Source organism: Cynara cardunculus, assembly GCF_001531365.2.
Source record: "Cynara cardunculus var. scolymus isolate 2C chromosome LG 9, CcrdV1, whole genome shotgun sequence".
Taxonomy (NCBI): Eukaryota; Viridiplantae; Streptophyta; class Magnoliopsida; order Asterales; family Asteraceae; genus Cynara; species Cynara cardunculus.
In genome coordinates, this window is record NC_037536.1 from 15,733,660 (window position 1) to 15,761,538 (window position 27,879).

Here is a 27,879-nt window from a genome sequence, read left to right on the forward strand (position 1 = left end):
AGAGAGAGAGAGAGAGAGGGAGAGGGGGGGGGGTTTGAGGGAAAATCTAAAAAAAATAATATAGAAAACTAATGAACACCTTCACACGACCATTAGATCAAAAAAATAAAAGGCTAAAATTAAAATGGCATACTTGTAAATAAAACGGAAATTAAGGAGATTTAAGGAAGAGTGTAATTGGATTGAAGGGCAGAATTGAGAAAAAGAAATCATTATTCTTTATTTTATTTTAAATACCAAGTTTGTAGCATTTAACTCTCTTTTTATCTCTCACATAAACTCCCAACATGTTATCTCTCTCTCACTCGTAAACACAATAAACAACCGTTCTCTCCAAAAATTGATTTGAAATTACCATTATGAGAAATATGAAGACGGTTTTTATACTTGAAACTTCATAGTAAAATATTGTGAAGATAATTTTTACAGTGTTTTTGTTATGAAGATTCGACTTTTTTTTTACCTTTACAATATTTTGTTGTGAAGTTTTAAGTGTACAAAATCATGTTCCACATGTCTTACGAAAACAACCTTGTACCCAACCCTATACACACACACACACATATATATATATACACACACATATATATATATATACATACACACACACACTAGTTGTGTACACACACACACACACTAGTTGTGTACCCACACAATACGGCGAAAGCCGTGAATTTCAACGGTTTTGAAGTTTAACTGGTTTTATTATAGAAGATTTAACGATGATATAAGTTACACTTGGTATTTACATATTAATACAATTTAAATAAATAAGAGTTATAGTTCCAATTACAGTCTAACGATGAAAAAAATTGTATGACAGTTTAAAATCCAACATATTTGAACAACTCCACAAATATGTTCGATTTACACCAAGAGCAAAGAATCAAAAGATCGAGAGCGAGACCGAAAGTTCTAAAACAATTGAAAAGAAGATGAATGAGATAACTTTTAATAACTCATTGTGAATATCAATTTGAATCTCATCTTAGGGGATGATGAAAAGACATAGAGGTATGAGAGGGTGAAAGCATGAATGAAAGATGTCAAAAACATCTTGGGAACATAAAAAGAAAATGTAATAATGTGTATTGGTAACTTGTACTATATATTATTTTATTTGTCGATTAAGAGATTTTAATAACTGAATGTATAAAATAGTAATACTTAATGCATTAAAAGTTGATTTTAAAATTTTGTACATAAAGTATAGTACTTTATGTATTAAAAATTGTTTTTAAGACTTCTGATAAATCTGGTATATATATTAAATATTATAAATTTTGAAATTTGATAACCAAATATGAATATTTAAAATAAAATATATTAAAGTAAAAGTTAAAACTTAAATTTTGTATCTAAAATATTTATGAAACAAGATAACTTTTACTTTTATTTAATTTTATAAAACATTTTTAAAATTATTACATTTCCTTTTTTTGACAAGTAAATGTACTGAACAATGATAAAGCTGATAATCTATACCTTATTATAAAACATTTGATAAAAACTCTTAAAAACGATTTTTTATGTATAAAATACTGTTTATTGATTTATATTACTTAAAATTTAAGATAACAAATAAATTATACGTAAGTATAATTTATTAAAGCTCTTTGTTTAAATTTTTGTAACTAACTACAGATAAACATAATCAAATACATGATAAATATATTATTTTTAAATATAAAAAATGAAATATAATTACGATAATCATTGAGTTCTAACAAAATACTTAATTATTATCTTTATAAAAAAATATTTTTAAATAAAAAACAAATTACTTCGCTATTAAACCTAATTTAAATTATAAAAAAAGTTTGAATTAAAGAAATTACACAAAAAGAAAACTTTTAAATAGTTAATTGGACACTGATATCGATATATTTTTTCCAAATTTTTATGATATATTAAAATTTATATTTTATTTAAAATAAAAATATTCTCGCTTTCACAAAACCACATAAAAAACAGAGATATAGAATAAAATGAAATATTAAAATCGATATATATCTTGCTACATTGTGCGAGTATCCTTCTAGTAACAATAATATAAATACTTTCAATAAGATTTTAATATTCTAAGTAAATAATAATTAATATTAATAAATAATTTACAATTAAACTAGCTTATGTTTATCTTTAGATTCACCCACTTACATAATAATTTTGAAAATTAATTGATTTTTATAATAGATTTAAAAAAAATAGTTTTTATAATGTTTTTTTTTTTAATTTTATTTGATTTTTATTAGGTGATTAGACTATAAATAAATTAAAAATACATTATATTTTCGTAGGCGATATAAAATGGGGCCCAATTAGATGTCAAAATAATTGGGCTGTACGGAGGCCCGATTAGATGTCAATATAATTGGGCTGGAATTATATATGGAGGCCCAATTATATTTGTATGTATAATCACTATAATGTATCTTCATAAATGATACTTGGGCCAGGGTCGTTTACTAAATGCTTACCCGGTAAGTGTTTATTGGGTAATTTTCTTATCTAATGAACATGGCAAGGGTGAAAAATTTTACTCGGTAAGATCAATGATAAAGATGAAAAGTCTTACTCGATAAGTGAGAGTGACGACTCTTACATGGGTAAACACTTACCGGGTAAAGTATTGATTACAATACCATTTTGATGTACTACAATTTTACATAATAAAATAAATTACAGTGTTGACTCATAACGTTAAGCACTTATCGGGTAAGCATCTAGATAAACGGCGCCTTACTGGCTTCATATATTTCAGAAAACACAGTTTTTTTCGAAGCTTCTTGTCACCTTTTGGCATGAGCTCATGACAACCTTGCACCACCTGTGTCCTCATTTCCGAAGGCACCCTTCTCTTTCAAGAGGATTCGCGAAACCTAGAAATCGATCATTGATCCAATTTGAGCAGGGTGATATAAAGTTGGTCCTCCTCTTAAGGCAACATATCCATGGTTAGTACATTCATGCTGATATAAAGTCTGTCTTTTAATGATTTTAAAACTCTCTGAATGATTTTGTATCTTTGACTTCCCTTAACTATTCAGCGCCTTAATTTCACTGTAAACAATAATCAAACAATTATATTTCATTTTGCACTATATCATTAGAACATTTTAATTATTTTAACAACTTAATCATTTTACACCAAACCATTCAACAACTTATCGAATCTTAATCCTTAAAATTGGTAACTTGAAAGAGGTTAAAGGGAAAAAAATGGTTTTATTCAACTTACGGTCAAAGGAACACCTTTCCTAAGGTCAACCGCATCCATTTCTCTTCAAACGACGCCGTTCGCTTCACAAAGGGCCCACAAAAAGCTCTCCGCGTCCGCATATTACGGCCACCGGCCCACCGCTCGCAGGTGGGGCTCCAAAAGCTCCATTTAACTATTTTACTTATAAATTACGTTTTTATAAATAATATCATTTTTTCCAATTTTAAAAACAATTATTTATTGATTTAATACCTAATTATTTAAGTAATAATTAAATATTTAAAATATCATTTAGCAAAGAAAAATTAACAAAAAAGAAAAGAAAAAAAGAAATACGAAATACCATTAAAATTTAAAAAAATATGTGTTTCCAAACATAATATAAAATGATTATCAAGTGAATTTTGTGTAAAAACATTTCTAATAAATTATTTAAAGGGCAAATTGCATGAAAAAATAAAGTACTTTAATTTAATTTTTATTTTGGTTAACGTACTGTTAAAACTTTCATTTTGGTACCTAAGATGTAAAGTTTTAAATATTTAAGTACCCGGGTAACCGGTTGAAACATTAATTGGTTACAATACCGACGTGCGAGTGATGCGGTATTCAACTTAGTATTATTTGCTGACGTGGTTAGTGACATGAATTGTTTTTGATCTAAAATTTGTATTCAACTGGTTATCCGAGTACTTAAATGTTTAAAACTTTATTTCTTAGATACCAAAATAATTTTTTTGAAAGTATGTTACCCAAAATAAGAATCAAGTTAAAGTACGTTACTTTTTTATGCAATTTACCATTTTTTAAAATAAAGAAAATGGATAATTTAAAAAATTTAAACAAATTTTTTGCTCCAACAGATTCTTCAAAATAACAAAAATAATAGAGATCTATAATTCTTTAGAGAATTCCCCATTATAAGAGTAGAATATTTTTTTTCTAGAGGAAATTACAAATTTGATCCCTATGGTTTGTTAAAAATAACTCTTTTTCATCTTTACGATTCTGAAATTACAAGATGATCTTCATGGTTTTTAAAAATATTTAGATTTGGTCCCTTCTTTTAACGATCATAAAAAAATTCCGTAAATTAGGGGTATTTTTTTAATTTTTTATCAAATTTTTTTGTTATTTACCTAATAAAAAATGACAGGGGCTAAATTATAAAATCGATTTTGATTAGTTAAAAGACATAAAATTCAATAAAAGAATGAAAATGCTAATTATTTAATGAAATTTTTTAACTACCGTTAAAGAAGAGATCAAATCCGAATGTTTTTGTAAACCACGATATCCATCTCGTAATTTAAAAACTAGAAAGACGAAAAATGTTATTTTTTAACAAACCATAAGGACCAATTTTGTAATTTACTTCCTGTTTATTATATTAATATTTATTATATTTTATTAAATATATGAAATATTTTAATAACATAAGAAAAACAATTGTAATTAAATATATATATTTTTTAAAATCTGAATATTTAAAAAAATCAATTTTATAAGATTTTAAAAAATTAATTATGTATTTTAACTCTTAAAATTGATAACGAATATTTTAATTTGTAAGAATAATTGATTTTAAACAAATAATCATTGAATAATTTTCCTAAAATTAAATATTTTTTTACATAAAAATCTTGTAAATCATTTAAAAATGGAAAATAATAATATTATTATATAAAAAATTTAAAAATACTTATTTTGTCTTATTTTAATTTTTAATTAATGTTATTAATATGAATTCAGACCGATTCCGAACAACGTGCGAGGGAACTCACAGCGAAAAGAACACAACAAATGTGATCATCATTGATCGTCTTAGCACAAAACTAGGGATTTCATTTTTGCTGGATATTCGGTTCAAATCAATGGCTGCTCTGCTGCTCGATCTCTGTTTTTGCAATTGATTTATTTCAATTCGTTGCAATAAGCAATTTGTGATTGTTTGAGAGTTTAATTTTTGGAATTAATAAAGTTCTACTGACTTAAATGTTGTTATTGAAGTTCAATTAATGAAGCAAATGAAGAAGGTATAAATTTGTATTGATTTTTATTGACTTGTTGTTACATTGAAGTGATTCTGACAGCCGCTGCTTTGCTTCCTGATCTGATCCAAGCTTCACTGTTGAAAAATGGTAGGTACTGTTTGATTGTTTAATCTGGCATTCAATTGTATTTACTGTTCGCTAGAATTGTCGAGGTATATTATGATCTTTATTTAGTGATAATTTTTTGATGTGGAACGATGATGATTTGAGTATAGTAGATGGATATTTGATAATTTGAACTGTTTTAATGTTTTCAGTTTTTGTTATTTATTCCTTGTGAGTTTTCTTGCTCAGGAAAGAAATGGAGTTGATGATTTGTATATGTGATTGTGGGTTTGTATGGAGTGTGGACTTTTGTGTATGTTGAAGGGTGTGCCTTATATTGGTGTCGATGAATGGTCAGGGTGAAGTTGTTATGATGAGTGTATGTTTGTAAATTTTAGTTCAAGAACATGGTTGATCTGGTGAGCATATAGTGTTTCATATATAATAATATTATGATGGAATTTTGTTATGGTTTTTCTTGGTATCGTTACTTTATCAAAATTTAATGGGTTGATATGTGCTAGTATTAATTAAGTTGGTTACACATGGTGGGTAACCTTAATGATGGATGTTCTATTTCGAAATTAATTGGTCAAGAATACCTTGTTGGGTTCTGTTTTACAACCCAGGGCATTGGTTTTAGACGATTTTGTGATCTAGAACTCTATGTTCTGCCTTAAAAAGTACATTTTTTTGCTCCTGAAATCGTGCTGACTCACTCCATGTTATTTTCTAAGTAATATTCAATCTTCATGTTTATCAGTATTGATTCTTTTTCAATGATCAGCAAAGTGCTTCCATTAGCTATGTTTTAGTTGGATGCAAAGGGGCATACGAAATAGTTTGTTTAAACTTGGCAGCGAAGGCCAAAAGACCTTTAGGCTAACCCTTATGATGTTTCTTTTTTGATAATTTGATAATCGTAGAACTGCCTTAAAAGAGTGGTTACTTCTCTTAGAACAATTACACTTGTTGAAGGTGGATTATATCTAATTATCAGTGCCTTTGGTTTGTAGGCGGCCTCTGTCAGTGTAGGGGTCGGATCACTTGTCTGGGTGGAGGATCCAGTTGAGGCTTGGATAGATGGGAAAGTTGTTGAGGCAACTGGTGCAGACATTAAGGTTGTTTCTACTTCAGGGAAAACGGTGAGTGCTGTTTCTTAATCTTTGACATTTGTTAATATACCTTGAGTTGATTATTAATATCATGATTTAAACAATTACTTGCTTTTTGAATTTATTGAAGTGATTTGTATTTGTTTTCCTGTTAGTCAACCACCAGATCACTGAAGGGAAGCTCAAGCTTCTCTTACTTATTTCATGCAATATTTCTGTGCCATACTATACTCAATTTGCAAGTGAGAAGTTGAGGCCTTATGTTTGTACAATTAGGAAATTAGGATATTTATGTATTCATTTTTCTTTTACATTGATAATAGGTTGTTGCCAAGGCATCAAATGTATATCCGAAAGATGCTGAAGCACCACCATGTGGAGTGGATGATATGACGAAATTGGCTTATTTGCATGAACCAGGAGTTTTAAGTAACTTACGATCGAGATATGATATTAATGAGATATATGTGAGTTATCTTGTTCCATATCTTTTGTGCTATACAAGAATGTCCATTTCTTTTTCTTCTTAAAAAACAGCTGAGATAATAAGTTGAAGCTGATGATGGTGCTACCAGACTTATACAGGGAGCATATTGATAGCTGTAAACCCTTTCACAAGATTACCACATTTGTACGATAGCCATATGATGGCACAGTATAAAGGGGCAGGATTTGGGGAATTGAGTCCCCATCCTTTTGCTGTTGCAGATGCTGCATACAGGTACTACATGACATTCATGTCATAGTGTGCTAATTTATGGATTGCATCATTTTTATCCAAAATGAGCAAAACTATTCTTTTGTTGCAGAGTTATGATGAACGAAGGTATAAGTCAGTCTATACTTGTTAGTGGAGAGAGTGGAGCTGGTAAGACTGAAAGTACAAAACAGCTGATGCGATATCTTGCTTACATGGGAGGTAGAGCTGCTTCAGAGGGAAGAAGTGTCGAACAGAAGGTCCTGGAGGTGATCACTCTTCACATTTGGTCATCCTCGGGAACTGATAAGAATGGAGATGATTTTGATTCTTGATTTGATGTCTTTGATGACACATTTAATCTTATTGAGACCACTTAAACTGTTCATATGCCTTATATGTTGTAGTCCAATCCTGTCTTAGAAGCTTTTGGTAATGCGAAAACTGTGAGAAACAATAACTCAAGGTGAGGTGAACTTCCATTTGCAATTCCCTGGACAGTCCTGCATCTGTTCTACATTAATCATTTCCAGTAATGCTTGTCTATTGCCACCATTTCAGTCGTTTTGGCAAGTTTGTGGAGATTCAGTTTGATCAGAAGGGAAGGATTTCAGGGGCTGCTATTAGAACGTACTTACTGGAAAGATCTCGTGTTTGTCAACTATCACATCCCGAAAGGAATTATCATTGCTTCTACATGCTTTGTGCTGCACCACCAGAGGTAACAAGTCTTCACCTTACTGGAACAGGAGTAAAAATGTGCTTATGCATAATTTATTCTTTCTTCTTCTGAACACAAAGTTGGATCTGTTTTATGGAGATTTTTATGTTGTGGTAGTTCATAGATGGTTTTTTCAATCTGCTTTGTTAATCACATGAACTATTTTCTCGTTTGCCAAAAATGATTGCAAAATGTTCATTTTGCTCTAGCAGTTTGTTTGGTTCATCATTATATAAACTTATTTATTTGATTATTCTCTTATTTCCAATATCTTGTTTCCACATTTCTTATCAATCTTATCTATTGTGCTTCTAGGATCGTCAAAGATTCAAATTGGGAGATCCAAGGACATTCCATTATTTGAATCAATCAAACTGCTACCAGATTGATGGTTTAGACGAAGCAAAAGAATATATTGCTACAAGAAATGCAATGGATGTTGTAGGAATTAATTCCGAGGAGCAGGTATATGTAAAGAAAAAAAGGCATGAACTACTGATTTTAATTTATTCTTCTGATGCTATTGTTTATCATCACAGGATGCAATTTTTAGAGTTGTGGCTGCAATTCTTCATCTGGGGAACATAGAATTTGCAAAAGGAAAGGAAATAGATTCATCTGTTCCCAAAGATGAAAAATCTTTGTTCCACCTAAGGACTGCTGCCGAGTTGTTCATGTAAGTGGTCAGAAGCATTACACATGCAGACTAAGAGAGTGGACTGTTCTTTTGCACTTTGCAGAGACTACGACTTATTTTACACTTTGCTATATAGTTGATATTATGAAGAACAAGTAGATGTCTTATTAAGTAAAAAAGATTTGTTCAGGTGTGATGTGAAAGCTCTAGAGGATTGTCTATGCAAACGTGTAATTGTAACACGTGATGAGACCATCACCAAATGGTTGGATCCAGAATCTGCTGCTGTCAGCAGAGATGCTTTAGCAAAAATCGCATACTCGAGGTTATTTGACTGGTAAGCCTCAATTTCTGTTACGGACGGTTTTGTGCTGTTGACTCAACTAGGCTCATAATACCGTCAAATGTTTGTGAGCTGCAAGCTTAATTTTGACACTTACAGTTATGTTATGCAATTTGTATTTGCAGGCTCGTAGATAAGATCAATAGTTCAATTGGTCAGGACTCACGCTCAAAATACATAATTGGAGTACTAGACATATACGGATTTGAGAGTTTCAAGACAAACAGGTGCTTCACTGGTATGCCTTCTGTTTGCATTGTTGACCTCATCTGATGTGTAGGTGGCGTAACCTTTAGGGGTGGGCCAGGTGGCCCATTGGGCTTCACACCAGATTTGAGGTTCTCAAGTTCTACTATTCCCATGCCTCATCACATTAGCATCAGGTTACTAGAAAGACGAAAATTCATCCTTTGACAAACAAATTCTGAGTTGTTGACATGTACTATATGTAAGAAGCAAGTTATGAATCTTGACCAGCTAATCAAAAGAGAGACAATTGTCCTAAATATAGAGCATCAATGCCATGCAACGTTAATTGGTCAAAGGAGTGTCTTATTGAAAACCTCAATCACATGTTCTTGAATGCCTTCTGTTTAACCTTGACAGGCAGCTCAACCGGCAAATAATGGCCATGCCTTTGGGCTCCTTCCCACAGGTCACTGATTCGTGTCTAATCAGGGGGACTTGGGATTTGTCTGGCTATTATTTTCAGGGCCTCATGGGATTAGTCGAGGTGCGCACAAGCTGGGCCTAACATCCATGGTTACCGAACAAAGAGTACCTTCGGTTTCAATCATCCTTTTGGATCCTTTTCAGTAACATTCTAAAAATCTAACTATTTTTCAAGCTACTAAACAGTAAACACCAAACAACAGCATGAGGTGAAAACTAGTCAACTGAATGACATCATTATACTTTCTAATACGTCAAAATGATCATGAATTTCGTTATGGTCCATCCTTTTGTAGCACCATCACCTTAAAGGACAGGGTTGAAAATAATACTTGTCACTCTTCATTACTGACCTGATTCTTCTACTCAATTAACTTTAGCATACTGGTTCTAATAGTGAGATTGGGGTCTATTTAGAATGAGCTGAAGCCATCTGTTTATGGTAGGGTCTAATGCCAGTCCTATTTTGTGTTGGTTGTAATACATGGTGTAGCTATAGAATTATATGTCGCTGGTTTAAGTATGAGCCACTCAGAGCTCCTGCTCCCAGCCTTCCCCGTAATATCACAGCTCGTGGGAATTCCTTGCTAATTTGTAGGCTGTAGCAGAAATGCCAAGCTTCCAATTGCAGCAGGAATCTGTCTCCAGATGGCCGGTTGGCTGCTTGCATTCTTATATTCTATCTTATACCATGTCCCAAATTTGGCAGCTTTGAGCAGTTCTGCATCAACTTGACGAATGAAAAACTCCAGCAGCATTTCAATCAGGTTGCATAGCAGGACTTAATAATTATCAAGGTTATAATTGAAAAAAGTGAAAATACTATGTATATGCAGCTACATAACGGATCATGTTGGTTTTGCAGCATGTCTTTAAAATGGAGCAAGAAGAATATACAAAAGAAGAAATTAATTGGAGCTACATCGAATTTATTGATAATCAAGATATCCTGGATCTCATTGAGAAGGTTGTGGTGATTTTATATGCTAAAGATTTCTTCTATACGACATTACCCTTTGCAGATATTATTTCTTTGCAGCTTTTTACTGTAATTGTTTTTGCTTCTGTTATATTTGTTAACATCAAAGGGGATACCATTGCCCACTGTTGTCATGACATGAAATCCCAGTCACCTCTTGCTGAAAGAGAATATCTTCATTACATATGCATTACTAGCATAACCACATGCTAAGTGTGGGTCTATGATTCGTCTGCGGTCACTTACCCAGTTACCCGTGATATATATTTTAGTTTTGAACGATGATTAGGTTATGAAATTAGATGTTTTTAAGGACATTTTATTGCCTGTCACATCTTATTTTGATGGTGGTGGCCGAAGATGCAGAAAATAATATGACACTTCTATTTTAATGGCGTTTTATTTTTGTAGACATCCATGCCATTTTTGTGCAGTGAAACCACTTTCACCGGATTGATTTATCATTATGTATTGATAGAAATACTTGGCACCATCTTATGTACTGTGATGCATTTTGGGCCTTTGGACTGGAATCTTAATCTCATTTGTCCTACATTGATGCCTACAAACTTTTTGTAGCCTTTTTATCTGAATAACTTGTTAACTGCCCCACCCCTTTTCTCCTGCTTTTCGTCCATTGTTATGTAAATCTAAGCTTGAACAGCAATTATATATTGGCTGTGTTTTGTGATTCATATCGTCTCACTTCTGATATATCGTCTTTTTAATGCTCAGAAACCGGGTGGCATTATAGCTCTCCTAGACGAGGCTTGGTAAGTGTGATACAGGAAGCTGATCTGTTTGTAGTGTTTTCTATAATAATATGAGCATTACTGTTCAGCTCATTGAGTTTTATAAAGTATAAATATAATGTTTCTGACATGCTGGAAGCTACTACTTGTGTTCTGCAGTATGTTTCCTAGGTCAACACATGAAACATTCTCGCAAAAGCTGTACCAAACTTTTAAGAACCACAAGCGGTTTGCTAAACCAAAATTGGCGCGTTCCGACTTCACGATTTGTCATTATGCTGGTGATGTAAGTTCATAAGGCATACAGTTTTCTTCCTTCTTGGTATGCATATTTGCAGCTGGTCAGTTGCTGAAAAAATAAGATTAATCCTCATTCCTCAATAAACCATGAAATATTATTTCCAGACTCACTATTTTAAAGCGTGTACTTTGTATACTCGAGCTTACACAAATGATGGGAGTTTACATAGAGATTGAACATAGCTGAAACTTTAATTGATAAGCCTAATCGATTCTAAACAACTCTAGGGGTATTCTCTATGTTGGAGTCCCACATCGGCTAGACTTGGACCATTTTTCCTCAACATACGTTGGAACATTCCCTTTCTCCTCAAGGGATCTTTTTGGAGAGTGAACCGAGGGTTCCACATATTTTCACATGGTATTAGAGCTAAGGTCTGCCACTCTGGCTAGCCCTCTCTTGACACTCTGGGAAAATCAGTGTCCATCTAGCCTCCATTGGAGGAGGCGTGGACTCCCACATCGGCTATACTTGGACCATTTTTCCTGAACATTTGTTAGGACCTCCCCTTTCTCCTCAAGGGCTCTTTTGGAGAGTGATTCGAAGGTTTCACATATTCTCACACTCTATACCAAAGTCTAGGATGTTATCTCTTAGAAGAAGATTTATCATGGGTTTGGGCAAGAGCAACCACTTCTGATTGTATGTGTTTGAATAAAAATTTGCATGGAGGGGGGGGGGGGGCATTATGGCAGTAAAGCAGAGATAAAAAGATAAAGTTGGAACATAAAAGAACCATGCGGTCAGGTCAGAATCAGTCTCTGATACAAGGGCACACGACAATATTTGACAAACAAATAACAAACGACAATATTTGAAGAACAAATAAATTTCCACATTACTGTGATGTGAGAAATTGAATTTTTTTCTTCAAGATAACATAAAATGATAGGAGAATGCATAGATACTGAATGCAACTTAAAAACCAATAAACAAACCTAATCTACTCTAGACAAATCTGGGATTATATCTACTCCTGAGCTTTTGAACATTGTTTCTTAGGCTAAAGTTTTCCTTTTTGATTGCGACTTTTGGTGGACCACGAATCATCAGTTTCAATTGTATTTTAGGTCACATATCAAACTGAGCTGTTCTTGGACAAAAACAAAGATTATGTCATTGCTGAACATCAGGCTCTATTAAGCGCTTCCAAATGTTTCTTTGTCTCAAATTTGTTCCCAACTTCTTCTGAGGAGTCCTCTAAGTCATCAAAGTTCTCCTCAATTGGCACACGATTTAAGGTATGATTTGTCAACCCCTCCCCTTCTTAATAAGATGCACATACATAAGTAACTTGTATTCTTTCTTTTTTCAGCAACAGCTGCAACAATTGCTTGAAACATTGAGCTCAACTGAGCCTCATTATATTCGTTGTGTAAAGCCCAACAATCTTCTCAAGCCTGCTATTTTTGAAAATCATAATGTTCTACAGCAACTCCGATGTGGGGTAAGGATGTACATGATATTCCAAAAGTGGTGTTATTTTGCTGTCTCTTTTTCTTTCCTTTCTTCTGAATATTCACTTAAAAAGTTACTTCATAGTTTTCATTGTTATCAATGGAGTCTCCAAATATAAATTTAATTGATACTTGTAATCTAATTAAGGGAGTCTTGGAGGCAATCAGGATTAGTTGTGCTGGGTATCCCACTAGAAAAGCATTTGATGATTTTGTGGATCGGTTTGGCATCCTGGCTCCTGAAGTTTTGGATGGCAGGTAAGTGAAATGATATTTCTGGTCATTTCAATATCCTCTAATAATTTAAGTGTATGGTGAGATGTATGAACTACTAGGACCTGACCTGCCTTGTCCTTGTGACTGACTTATAATAGCACGGATGAAATTGCTGCTTGCAAGAGGCTTCTGGAGAAAATTGGACTTGAGGGTTATCAGGTATATGAACTGCAATGTTAAGATGCTCTTTCCAAATATCAGATTCTATGTATGTCAGACATTGCCGTTGGACGAGAATGTGATTTTATTAAGTTTTGAAATTAAATCGTTTACTTTCTTAATATTGACAAGTTTTTGCCCATGCATGAAATTAATCAAATATCTTCTTGTTCTAATGCATAATTCAAAAGTCATTATTGATATGAATATGTTTTCTTGTACATGCTTCTAATCCATGTTGTGCTTAATATCTTTTAGCTTTATTGCTTCTTTTCAAGATATCTCTTTCGAATTCCTCTTTTTCCTTTTCTTTGGCAAACTGTGTGGTAACCTTTCTAAAAGACGTGGTCAGTTTTTTTTCTCACACACACAGAGTCAGGTCTACTCTTTTCAATAGAGCTCTAGAGGTCAGGCCTGCGTATATCCCAGCCTCCCTAGATCCCACCTCCGAGTGGGATACCGGTTAGTTTATTTTTTTCTTGTACAAGCTTTTGTTGTAAGTTATTGCTTAAGCGTAACTAGCATTTCAAAAATATCGTATCTGACTTTCTTGTCTCAAGGTCATTTTTTTCGAAGTCTACCTCTTTTATATATTTCCTCAAACTTTTTGGGTTAACTTTCTTTTTCACGCACTTCACCTGCGATCTTCACAGAAACACTGTACTCTTTGGGTTAGAGGTCTGCATATGTCTAACCACCCCCACACCACTACACCTACAGGTGGGATATGCTAGGCTTGTTTGGTTTCGTTTGCTTACAAGTCATTATCAATATGTGATGTATAATAATGGTTTATCACGAATAATATAAGACTAAAGGATTGTGTTTTTATGTATATTGTGAAAAATAGTTTAGTCATTGTGTGTGGCATTTGGTTAAAGCATAACATATATTGAGTGACTTCCATGAGCAATAAGTTGTGCTAGTGGCTATGGGTTTTCAGGTAACTATTAGGAGCTAATTTTTCAGAACAAAGTTAAAGGAACTTTTGTTTCATTAATTTAAGACGAGTAGCGTATATTAAAAATGATAAAAACTGCATAATGCAGCCAATAGAATCAAACATTAGACCTAACGCTTTGAGAGTAGCTTCTCTGCCAATGATCTATATTCTATTTTGAGTAGTAGATACATGCACTCACTTTAACACAAATTAAGGAGTTGAGGGGGGGGGGAGTGGCTCTCTGGCATCAAGGTAAATACTCCCCTGCACTGGCATGTGAATTTTGTTAAACTTATACTACCTTGGTGTGTCAAATGCAGATTGGTAAGACAAAGGTGTTTCTAAGGGCTGGTCAGATGGCTGAGCTGGATGCTCGGCGGACTGAGGTCTTAGGAAGGTCAGCTAGTATTATTCAAAGGAAAGTCCGTTCTTATATGGCCCAAAAAAGTTATATGTTGTTGCGCCGGTCTGTTTTGCAAATTCAATCTGTCTGCCGAGGTACTTTCTCATGTTAAATACATTTGATTTTTATTGTTATAAGTAGCTAAAATCCTAAAAGCATGTATAACATTGCCACCTTTTATCATCTTTTCTTAACAGGACAACTTGCTCGACAAGTTTTTGAGAGCATGCGCATAGAAGCGTCTTGTCTGCGGATTCAGAGGGAGCTGCGGATGTATCTTGCTAGGAAGGCTTACAGGGAAGTATGCTTCTCCGCTGTTGCTATCCAAACAGGTTTACGGGGAATGGCTGCACGTAATGAGCTTCGGGTTAGAAGGCAGACAAAAGCAGCAATCATCATTCAGGTCTTACGACTTCTCCTCAAGTGTTGATAATTGTTATTTTTGTAACATGATTCTTTCATTCATTATTGGAGATCATGAATTCTAGTTCCCCCTGTCCCTGGCTATATGTGGGGTTCCATAGAATGGTGTATGATGTATGCATACCCAATCAACATTTCCTGAGGGGATGGTTTACGACTGACATGGTTTTTATTTTACTTAAAGTCAAGATGTTGTTAAATGTGTTTTGATTTTGACTATTTTAGTTCTTCACTCCAGAGACATTGTCGCAAGTTCTTATCCCACTTGCAGTTTGCAAAGTTAAAGAAAGCTGCAATTGTTACGCAATGTGCATGGAGGGGAAAAGTCGCTCGTAGTGAACTTCGGAAGCTTAAGATGGTAAGTTGTTCCAGTCCTTTTTCCTGCACTACTTGTTTGATGTCTTCCTTACGGTTTCTTTGCCATTGCACATTTTCGTTGATTATGGCCCATATATTTCTTGAAAGTACTATCTGGCTCGTTCTGTTATCTTGGACCATAAAAACCATCATCAAGAACGTCGTCTGTTCAGGATCAACATGATATGATATAATGCTAGTCATGTTTGTATTCATCAGCCTTGAACTCATCAAATTATTTATTCATGAAATATATGCAATATATTATTTGGTACTTACTCCTGGTCTTCAAATATAGGCTGCAAGAGAAACCGGTGCTTTGCAAGCGGCAAAAAATAAACTAGAGAAGCAAGTGGAAGAACTGACTTGGCGACTGCAGCTTGAGAAGCGCATAAGGGTACACTTTTGATGGGCCTTTTTGTTTTAGTACCTTCTGAAATTATTTGTTTTTCTGGAGAAAACAAACTCATAAAGATTCCTCTTTAGTACCTTCCTATATGCATCGACTCATATTAAAAAACCTCTTTTTTTTACTGGTTCTCCATACCAAAACCATAATTTTTAAGTTTTATGCATCAATGTTTTAGATGAGAAACTAAATTTATCGACAGGAAGTCATATATAGGTATCTCTTGAGTTACATGTTGAAGAGTACATACACATATTTAACGGGAAAGAAGTATATTATTTTCAAACTCTTAGAACATGAACCAGAATACCAATTAGATCTGGTTGCAAGCTGTCATAAGCAGAACATGAAATTATCTAATAGATTAGTAGGGAAAAAAGGCTTCTCACTTAATGTAAAGCATAAAGCAAAAATGGGGAAGTAAAAGTTACTGCCAGGATATAGTGTAGGCTCTTAAACCATGGTGCAGTGGTTGTACTTAGTTGTGGCAATAATGTGTAGCAAATTATAACTCCGTAACTTGGGTAATGTGCACCTTCTTGCTCTAATCTGTTCCAAAAGAGAGACTACAGGTGTTTTTCTAATCCTGATTTTCAAGATATCATCTACCGAAAGACTGAAATGAATTATCCACCACCTAAATAGATTCCTTGTTAGGCATGAGCATTGAGCTCTGCCTAAAGATTATATGAAACAAGGAGTTCATTTATGATCTATTTGCTATGTGCATTCCCTTGGATTTTAAATTTCCCTTATGACCCTCCCTTTCCTTGGATACACGATCACACTTTTTCCTTGCAGGCTGACTTGGAAGAAGCCAAAACACAAGAAAATGGAAAACTACAATCTGCTTTGCAAGAGATGGAAGTTCAATTTAAAGAGACTAAAGAACTGCTTATGAAGGAACGTGACACTGCCAAAAAGGAAATTGAAAAAATCCCACTCATTCAGGAGGTCCCAGTTGTTGACCATGAACTCATGGATAAGCTTACTGCTGAAAATCAGAAACTCAAAGTAAGATAGGTCAAGTTAATTCAGCTTTGATGATCATGTGTGTTGTGGTATGTTCTTTGAGTATTGTGTGCTTGAAACATTTTCTATGTTCGTAAATACTTGACAGGCTTTAATTGGCTCTTTAGAGAAGAAAATAGGTGATACCAAGAAAAAATATGAAGAGAGTAACAAACTCAGTGAGGAGAGGTTGAAGCAAGCTTTAGAGGCAGAGACAAAGATTATTCAGTTAAAGACTGCTATGCAGAGGTTTGAGCCAATTATTTTAATCATGTATTCTTATGCAAAGTCTTCATATTTAAAATAACCATTAATTGTAATCCGATATCTAATTTTGGCTCTGGTTACATATGTGTACAATCTATGTTTGATTACTCAGTCTTCAAGAAAAGGTTTCTGACATGGCATCTGAGAACCAGATTCTTCGACAGCAAGTGTTTTCTTCACCTGGTAAACGTGCGCCGGAAGATCCACATACTCCAGACACTAATGTGAGCTTGGCTGTATAAAACTGTACAGATTTATCTAACTGACGAAGGATTGGGTAAGAATAGGAGTTAAGATGAGAAGTGTAAGAAGGGATTTGGACCCTTGATCACTGTTACTCCCAAAACAACCCATGAATTGCGCTTTAGAAGGGAATTGATGTAGCGTATCTCATTAGTGTTGATTAGTGGTTCTCTTCAATTAGAATTGATCCAAGGGTGGAGATCCCTTCTTACCCTTCTCACCATAACTTCCATTCTCAACCGAACTCACCCTTATCTAACTTCTCTCTCTTATTCCTTTTGTTACTAAACATTTTAATGTTTGAATATTTTCCAGCCAAATGTGCAAAATGGTCTTCATGGAAATGAGGTGAATACATCAATATTTGTACTTTATTTATCACAGACTCGCAGTACATGTGAACTGTTGGCTTTGTTTTCAATTCACTCGTCATGCTGAATATATATATACATGTCTGCAGGAGCCCCAAACACCTGCTAGGAATTTGGTGGCTGAATCTGATGGCAAGCCTAAGAGACCACCAATTGATCGTCAACATGTACGATCTACACTTTGGAAGAATTCCATTTATTTATCCTTCAGTCTTTGATACTGGATTTGGTTGTTAGTGGTAATACGTGAATTCGAATGTGGGTGCAGGAGAATGTAGATGCCCTCATTGAATGTGTTATGAAAGACACTGGATTCAGTCAAGGCAAACCTGTTGCAGCATTTACCATATACAAATGCCTTCTCCATTGGAAATCTTTTGAAGCTGAAAGAACTAGTGTGTTTGATAGGCTTATTCAGATGATTGGTTCAGCAATCGAGGTACTTTCTCAATATGATAAAGGAAACACTATTTAGAAAACAAATAAATTGGCCGGTTTTGTTTGCAGCTTATTGAACTTAATAGGATACAGCTTATTCGGTTAGCTATACATGACAGTTTGGTAGTAGCTTAATGAATATAGAAAGTGGCTTATTCAGTGAGCTTCTAGAGAGGAGCTTTACGCCGAAAGCCAAGTTTTTTTCCAAACCTGCCACTCCCAATTAAAAACACGCTCCTTCCATCTATGAGAAAACCTTCCCAAACAAAAACCTTTCCAATATATACAGACAGATTAATCCACACAGACAACTTTATCCATATAGGACTTAATGGAAAACCAACCAAACAGCCCCTCTCTATCTGACTCATCTATATATTATATTCTCTCAGTATTCATCCCTTGATTTGTAACTTGCAAGTAAAAGTTATTGGATATTTTCAATCATAAAGACGGTTCACCTTATTGCAGAATCAAGATAATAATGAGCATATGGCATATTGGTTATCAAATACGTCTACTTTGTTGTTCTTAATCCAAAGAAGTCTAAAACCTGATGGTGCAAGTTCAGTTCGGAAACCACCACCTCCAACCTCGATATTTGGAAGAATGACAATGGTATTGATTTTGAATCTTATTATTGGTTTTTTATTATTTTTTTGAAGTATATATAATATTTATATATGTGGCAAATACTCAAGCACACTCGTGGTGAGGTTTGAACACTTAGACCTCCTAGGACTGGGCTCTACCAGTAGTAACCCGGATACCGCCTGGGCCGATAACCCTTTTGGTTACTGGTTTTTATTATTAACTTACACATTAATATTCCATGGTATTTTTTTCTACTTGATTTAGGGATTTCGCTCATCCTCGTCTTCTGTCAGCCTTGCTGCGGCTGCAGCTGCACTTGAGGTTGTTCGGCAGGTTGAAGCCAAATACCCAGCTTTGCTTTTCAAGCAGCAACTAACAGCATACGTGGAGAAAATGTATGGCATTATTCGTGACAGCTTGAAGAAGGAATTGGGGTCATTACTTACCTTGTGTATTCAGGTACTTGAACTTTCATTCGTCCTCATCTATGACCCTATGCTGTTACAGCGGTCAAAATATCAAATTGCGGTCAGTACTGTGATTTGAAATAGCAGTTGTCCCGGTGGTATAGCGGTTCATATAAATATTCAGAATTATATACATAGGGTCAGGTCAAAACCGCAAAAAATGGAAAATTGAAGAACACCCTAGTAACCATTCATCTACACAGTATGCACATTTGCATACAAGCAATTTGTCCGGCATGCACATAACATGCACACGTGCATAAAAACCAAGAAACAACTTCAATTACACATGCGCATACCATCCAGATGAATGGTTAGCTGAGTGTTCCTCAGTTTTTCATTTTTATGGGGTTTTTTTCTGGAACAACGTTGTCGCATGACACTTCACTACTTAAAGCCCAAGTGTCCATACAACTTCTTAACAAGTTTCACCTTAAGAGTCGGTTGATTTTAGTGTCTACTTCCACTAATAACAACTCAAGGCTCGACACACTTAAGGACTACCTCCAAGGCATTACCTCAAGCGACGGAGATCCTAGTGCTACGGCTACCTCCAAGGTAGCACCTCCAGACTCAACCCTCCTAGTGCCTACTTGAAAAGTTTGAAGGTCGTGAAACAAGGTTCCCGGAGTCCAATCCCGCAATACCACATGACCACCAACACAAGACTGACTCACATGCAAATGGATCCATTGCATTACAGTCTAAATTACATGACTCTAAATGAATGACCAACACACTCAAAAAATGTAATATTCAAATCAATATGCCATAAATGCATATAACTCCAAAAGCTCAAGATAGAGCAAATTAAACCGGACAAATGTCCCCAAGCCTCATCGGAGTCAAAACCGAGCCAATAATTCAACAACTCAATTTGACTATTAAATAAAAGTAATCATAATCAATAAACGTATTTAACCAACAATGTGCAAACACATGCCTTTAAGACACGATTAGCTCAAAAACCATCATTAGTTGGGACATACCATTTTCAAATCGAAATCATACCATTTATATTTTCAAAATGTCCCATAATGTAACAATATGCATTTTGCAACCAAATACTTTGAAATGCATTAACACCAAAATAATCTCCATTTATAAGATAAATCATTAGAAGAATCCACACTTATAATTTAGATATCAAAATGTCTAAAACCCCAAATAGGGGTAAAACTACTAAGGACCGAGCGGGGTCCCGTGCACCCGCTCTCTTGATTATCGCAAGGACCAAACCCTAGATTCAAAAGACAAAGATGCGATCTTACCTTCAACTTCTATGAAACCCAAAATCAACAAGGAATCTTTAATTATCATTGTTCCCATCTTTAAGAGCTCAAAAAAACGAATCCATAGCAACAAGAATCATCCAAAACGGAATAGAGATGAATAAGTTATGGCCAAATGAAGTTTTACCCCGAAATTCGATTTTTAAACCCTGCAGGCTATACGCGACCCTGACACGAGACCCTGCCACTCAGGGTCACGAAACAAGGGTCGCATCTTCCCAAAAATCCCCCATACGGTACATAAAGTGCGATCCTAGCTCGGGGTGCAAGGGTCATGATTCAAGGGTCATGAAACACCCTTTTTCTCAGGTTTTGAGTTTTTCTTGCTTATTTTCGACATTCGACCGAATACCAAAACTCCTATTACTTAGCCAAACCATTCCATTGTTGACGAACATATTGAAACTTGAATCCATGCATACCAAAATTTCGGGGGTTACAGGTTAAAACCACAAAAAAACAAAAAAAAATTGAGGAACACCCTGGTAAACCGTTCATCCGGACCGTATGCACATATCCGGATGGTATGCACATGTGCATACAAGTAATTGTAAGCAATTTGTCCGGTATGCACATGTGTATAAAAACCAAAAAACAACTTCAATTACTTGTATGCACATGCGCATACTGTCTAGATGAATGGTTACTAGGAGGTCCTAAGTTTTTCATTTTTTTGGGTATATATCATAAAATATGAATAACTTAACATATTATTTGTAATACATATAAAAAAGAAAAATACTAATAAATTAATTAGATGATGGTGGAAGGATTTAGGAAACGTGGTTGAATGTTCGATGATGTTGAAAACCTAAATCTTATAATCGGTAAAGATTAATAGATGGATTACATGATTTAAATAATTAAAAAAACAAGTCCAAGTCCAAAATAAAAGCCCAAATCATTTAAATAGGTCCAGTATAAGCTGTTTAGACGAAAAAAAGAGCCCAACCACAAATAGTGGTTATGTGGACCGCTATTTTGTGTAAAAAGCGGCCATTTAGCGGTAAATAGCACTGCAATTCTCGGCATCGCTATTTTGGACCGCAATTTAACCACCGCAATTCCTTCTTGGACCGTGAGCTGCTATTGCACCGTTGTTTACAGCATGGCTATGAACCCATTGTGTAACCATACATTCAAATTCCTAGTTTTACATGACTTCCTGTATAACATATGATGCATTTGTCCATCTTACCATTGTGAAAATTCAGGCTCCACGAACATCCAAGGGAGTGCTAAGATCTGGACGGTCCTTCGGCAAAGATTCTCAGTCCAGTCATTGGCAAGCCATTGTTGAATGTCTTGGCACTCTTCTCAGCACATTGAAAGAAAATTTTGTATGTGCATTTATCGATGGCCTTTCTATATATATTAGAATACTAAGAGCATCTCCAACAAATTCTCCAAAATTTCTCCGAAATGAAGAATGAAATTTCAAAATCTTTAAAACAAAAATACATTCAACTCCAACATATTCTCCATTTTTTGAGATTACAACATTGATTATGCTATTAAAATATTCCTTTCATCTAATAAAATATTATCTTTCTCTAAATGTTTATTTTCAAAGTTTCCTATCGGTGGAAATATATAAAATAATGTTTCTTTCATTGTAATCATTTTTTGGATGTTCTCCAAATTTCGAGATTTTTACACTCCCTCTCCTACTTTCTCCATTTTGGAGAATCTGTTGGAGCAAAAAGCATGCCAAAAATCTCTATTTTCTCCAGGAATCTGTTGGAGATGCTGTTATAGCTGTAAGCTGCTGCATTTTTTTTTGGCAAAAGTGAAAGTATCATTGATTGATAAACATGGATACAATCGGTTCCAAGTCGTTGGAATTAAACAAACATTGCCTAAACTTCTACTATTGCATGAAACTAAATTGCAACAGCTCAGAAAGATATTTTGAAGTCAAAATTTCTCACATGCATCAATTTCAGGTGCCTCCCATAATTGTTCAGAAGATATTTACTCAAATTTTCTCATATATCAATGTGCAGCTCTTTAACAGGTGTTTTGGTGACTCTACTTTTGTTTTCTTTTTCCTGGCATATTTCTTGGCTTCTTATCTTAAGTATTCTTTTGGAATTATCTTCATTCGCCAGTCTTCTTCTGCGCCGGGAGTGTTGTACCTTCAGCAATGGGGAATATGTGAAATCTGGGTTAGCAGAGTTGGAGGTATGGTGTGGTCAGGCAAAAGAAGAGGTAATGCATTATTCTGACATTTCTGATGTGTATATTTATGGTTGCATGCCACATTTTTTCTTGGAAACAACTGTAGTTTTTTTTTTCTTTTTTTTTGAAGTATATAATATTTATATACCGCGAAACTCACACACACACTCCTAACATTTGATGAGGCTTGAACCAGTCGGCCTCTCTACCTGGGCTGTACCAGTAACCCTGATACCGCCGGCCAATGACCTTTTGGTAGAAACAAGTGTAGTTGCTGGTGGTTTTAACTAGGGATGTTTGGTTGGTTTTCCATGAAGTTCTGTATGGATAAAGCTTCCTCTGTGTGGATTAATTTGTCTGTATAGATTGAGAAGATTTTTGTTTGGGAGGGTTTTTCATAGAATGAATGAGCATGTTGTTTAATTGGGAATGACAGGTTTGATTTTTTTTACTTTCTTCATAAAGCTCCCACTAAATGAATAAGCAACGCTTTACATCATTAAGCCACTGCCAAACAGTCATGTTATAGCCAACCAAATAAGCTGTGAGTCTCGTTAAGCTCATTAAGCTGCTGACAAAAAGGTCCTTAGTTATGGAAAATCACAGGGAGTGGAATATATTAACAATTGCACCTTTCACAAAAGATAAAAAAAGACAGGAAAAGCAACTGTAAATCTATATCAAGAAGTTCTTTCCGATAATATTTTGGAATTCCATCAAAATGTTAACAGGAAGCTTTTCAAACATTAAAGACTGCTAATGCCTAATCATATGATCAACCACATGTTCTTGCATTGCAGTATGCAGGCTCAGCTTGGGATGAACTTAAGCATATTAGACAGGCTGTTGGGTTTTTGGTATGTATCGTCCAATTAAGTAATTAAGTTGTATCTTAGATTTAAGTTCTATATCTGTTTGGGTTACGATCTAGCAATCCATCTCTACCTTATTCAACATTTTTATGACCCTCAGGTTATACATCAGAAGTACATGATATCATATGATGACATCACCAACGATCTATGCCCAGTAATTAACTCTCTCTCTCTCTCACACACACACACACTCAAAATGAGATCATAAGTTGTAAGCTTCTAGCGGGATCTTCTATCATAGATTAAAAACCTTAGAAATATGAAAATATCGACAATGCATATTGAAGACGTTGAGTACTTAACATTGTTGCATGTGCAATCATGCCAAGGTTCTTGTTGGACATTGGATGCCTAGTGAATTTGTGGACGGCCGTTCCAATCATGGCAAGGTGTACCTAGCCTCCAAAAAGATTGGAACAACCCTGCACAAGTTCATACCATATATTATGTTAAATATCTTACAAATTAAAATAACAAACGTGTCTTAAAATGACAACGTAACATATGAAATTCACTTTAAAATAATGTTCATCTAGCCTTCTTCGAAAGCCGGAACCAGGAATCGTCAAATCGGCTAAAAATCGTCACATCAGCTAAAAGAGTAAAAGCTTAAAACATTATAATTGGGCTGAAACATGTATAATTAGGCTAAAAGTTAAAACATATATAATTAGGTAAAGGCTAAAACATGTATAGGGTCAGGTTCAGGAGAAAACCGCAAAAATATGAAAAAATAGGGAACACCCTAGTAACCATTAATCTATAACGTATGCACATGTGCATACAAGATATTTGTTAAGTAATTTTTCCAGTATATACATGTGCATGGAAACCAAGAAACATCTTCAATTACTTGTATGCACATGTGCATACCGTACAAACGAACGATTATTAGAGTGTTCCTTAGTTTTTCGTTTTTTTGAGGATTTTCCCCTGAACCTCACTCAACATGTATAATTGGGATAAAGGTTAAAACATATATAATTAGTAAAGACTAAAACATGTATGCTCTATATCTCATATCCGTACACCCTTAGGCACGGTCCCTTCTCCATCCCTCCAGCACGTTACAGTTTTTTAAAGGGAAAACTGCTGGTTGGATGCTTTACGGCACGTTACTCAAATGAAACATGATAGAATGCTTATGTTGCTCTCTCTCCCTCTCTAATTCTCTAACTTGACACTATTTTTATTCCAGATTCTAAGTGTCCAGCAGTTATATAGAATATGCACTCTTTATTGGGATGACAACTACAACACTCGAAGTGTATCCCAAGACGTAAGTGCAACATGCGAAATTTCATCTTTACTAGAACCTCCGATAAACCAAACTGTTTCCGTTATATGGTATGTAAACTACCCGGACTATATGTTATCTTTAACCAGGTTATTTCAAGCATGAGGATACTTATGACAGAGGACTCGAACAATGCTGTCAGCAATTCCTTTCTTCTAGACGATAATTCCAGGTATAATACAGGAATTTTTCTTTCGATGAATGCTACATCATATATGTATATATGTAGAGGGGGGTGGGGGTGTTCAACAAGAACAATAGCCAAATAAGAGAACACGAAAACGGCCAAATCACGTGCAAATCACATGTGATTTTACATTAATAGTCAATGTAAGGGTGTGCAAGCGACGTGCCCCACAACCTCAGGTCATGGCCAAAGTCGCGTGAATTACATGTGATTTTATACGTGATTTTAGTGTAAAATCACATGTGATTTGACCATTTTCTTATTCTCTTATTAGTTACTATTCTTGTATGAACCTGATTTTCTCTAAATATACAAGGGGCTAATCATGTGAGAACCACAAAAAGGTTGCAATCTAGGAGAACCAATCTCAATCACATGATTTTTTTTTCATCTAAGGCTATGATTTAAGGTACTGTTTCCAACGTATAATTATTTTCACAATGTATTGTTTCAAAATGTGAAACTTTTTTACATGTTTTTTTTTTTTTGTTTCACAATGTGAAACAACACATTATTCACAGGTTCTCACGATTCTCAAACCTTTTTAAAGTTCTCATTTGATTATGCCCCTATACAAACATAGATACACACACATACACATATAGTCGGTTTCATACGAGAATAGTACCTATTTAAGAAAATAAGAGAATGGCCGAATCATAGTGATTTTACGCTAACATCACGCACAAAATCACATGTGATTCATTCGACCTTGCGTGCAACCTTGCCACGCGGCCATAGGGTTGCCCGCACACCTTTCCGGCCGTTAATGTAAAATCACATGTGATTTTGTACTTAATATGACCACTCTTATTTTCTTAAATAGGTACCATTATCATCTGAACCTACCTCTCTATATACATATATATAGAGTTGGGATCTCGTGAGACCCATGAGACCCATCCGAGTCCTTGAATTAGTTCTTTTTAGATTGCGACAAACCTTCACAGCAAGCATATCAGAGCTTCACATCAACACACACCAAACCCTCACATGAAAATACATCGAATATTCAAAGGAAAAATACATAGAAGAGTCCCGTAGTTCCTTGTTTCTATTGACAACTACGGGACTCCAACTTGGGCCTTTTGTACAAAGATAGAAGCATTTACCATCTTAGCCGTTAAAGTCTTGTTCAAATTGTTTAGTTTCAAAAACTATATGGTGGCACCCAACAAAACAATATGATAAGTGGCACTCTTTAGAAACGTAATTTTTTCCCCTTATGATGAATCCATGAAGAAGTGACCCCATGCCACCGTATCATTCCATGTGGGTCCGCCTCTGTATATGACCCCGTGCCACCGTATCATTCCATGTGGGTCCGCCCCTGTATATGACCCCACCCAAAAACCAACCTCCAGAAACAATCACAGCAAATCCTCCTTTAGATTCTTAATTGCCATTATCCTACTTATCCATTGCCAAATGCCCAAATCCAATTTAACAATCTGTTTCTCCAAATGCAGCATACCTTTCTCTGTTGATGACCTCTCTACTTCCCTTAAAGTAAACGATTTTGCAGACGTAAAACCTGCTGCAGAACTCGTCCAAAATCCCGCCTTTCTCTTTTTACTCGTATAGAACGGACCACACCGTATTCTCATGTTTTGCCAAGGTATAGCATAAGTTCCATTTTATATATATATATATATATATATATATATATATATATATATATATAAAAGAAATACATTCTATATTTCTTCATTTATTTATTTTTATGTCTTTTCTTGGCTCATTTATGCCAAACTGTGAAAGTGTTGTTTTTATGTTACATGTCTGTAAAGTTTCCTTCTTACAAAGGGGCAGCAGGGTCAGGGACATTCTCTGTTGATTGTGCAAAGTGTATGCTTTTTTTTGGTCCCTTGTGCGACTAGACTCTCTTTCTGTAGATTGTGGGGTCCCATTAATATATATAAATAGACTTGGGATCATGTGAGACCAATGGTTTTTCGTGAGACCCGTAAGACCAATTCTCAACCCTTGGATTAGATTTACAATCGTCAGATCTGAACATTTATAAACGCCACGAGACTTCTCACTAATTACGAAATTGCCACCTTGCAACTTTGCAACCATTAGATCATTAATTCATAAATTTGATCAATGAATATAAATTGGTCTTACGGGTCTCACGAAAAACCCTTGGTCTCACGTGAACCCAACCCTATATATATATATATATATATATTAATGAGCTACTCAAGCTCGAGCTTAATAACTCGAGTTCGAGTCGATCTTGTACACAAAAACAAAGCTCGTTTAATTTAACTCATTGAGCTTCATAACACTATATTCGATTCAACTCGTTCGAAAGCTCAATGAATTTTACGAGTTGAATCGAACCATTCGAGCATACACTTTTTCGACCCAAACATATTTATATGTTTGTAAATTGTATAATCAGAATACATATATATTATCGAGCTTGAGCAAATAAACGAGTTAATCGATCTCGAGTTCGTAAAACAAGCATCGAGCTCAAACATTGAAAATGTATTCGAGCTCAAGCTCGAGCCTGACTTTGAAAAAATCATTCGAGCTCGATTCTGATATTATTTTTCTAAATTGAACTTGAATAAACCTGCTATTCGATTCGTTTATATGGAACATGTGCTTGGTGTACAGCAACCTTTTAATGGGCTTAATGAATGTCTGAGTTCCATAAGCTTGGTGTGTTGATTTTG

The 27,879-nt window shown here is 34.8% G+C and overlaps 1 protein-coding gene across 1 annotated transcript; it reads left to right on the forward strand.

Moving 5' to 3' along the window:
• Positions 1–5,025: 5,025 nt before the first annotated feature.
• Positions 5,026–26,817, forward strand: LOC112518314 (myosin-6-like). Its single transcript, XM_025125964.1, has 39 exons — positions 5,026–5,364; positions 6,339–6,467; positions 6,761–6,904; positions 7,013–7,158; positions 7,247–7,403; positions 7,542–7,600; positions 7,696–7,855; positions 8,171–8,320; positions 8,395–8,531; positions 8,683–8,829; positions 8,961–9,062; positions 10,217–10,274; positions 10,373–10,474; positions 11,222–11,259; positions 11,398–11,524; positions 12,610–12,780; positions 12,855–12,986; positions 13,145–13,254; positions 13,371–13,431; positions 14,695–14,872; positions 14,975–15,180; positions 15,439–15,558; positions 15,856–15,954; positions 16,768–16,980; positions 17,087–17,226; positions 17,357–17,468; positions 17,803–17,835; positions 17,948–18,025; positions 18,127–18,297; positions 18,768–18,914; positions 19,155–19,349; positions 21,864–21,989; positions 22,596–22,666; positions 22,761–22,860; positions 23,631–23,687; positions 23,803–23,859; positions 24,904–24,984; positions 25,092–25,174; positions 26,659–26,817. The coding sequence occupies exons 1-39, from the start codon at positions 5,362–5,364 to the stop codon at positions 26,771–26,773; spliced, it is 4,515 nt and encodes a 1,504-aa protein (XP_024981732.1). The 5' UTR covers positions 5,026–5,361; the 3' UTR covers positions 26,774–26,817.
• The last annotated feature ends 1,062 nt before the right edge of the window (positions 26,818–27,879 follow it).

Coding starts and splice junctions, on each gene's coding strand:
- LOC112518314 (XM_025125964.1), top strand. Junction 7,856..8,170: donor TTTGTGCTGCACCACCAGAG/GTAACAAGTCTT, acceptor TTGTGCTTCTAG/GATCGTCAAAGATTCAAATT. Junction 22,667..22,760: donor AATGTGCAGCTCTTTAACAG/GTGTTTTGGTGA, acceptor TTCATTCGCCAG/TCTTCTTCTGCGCCGGGAGT.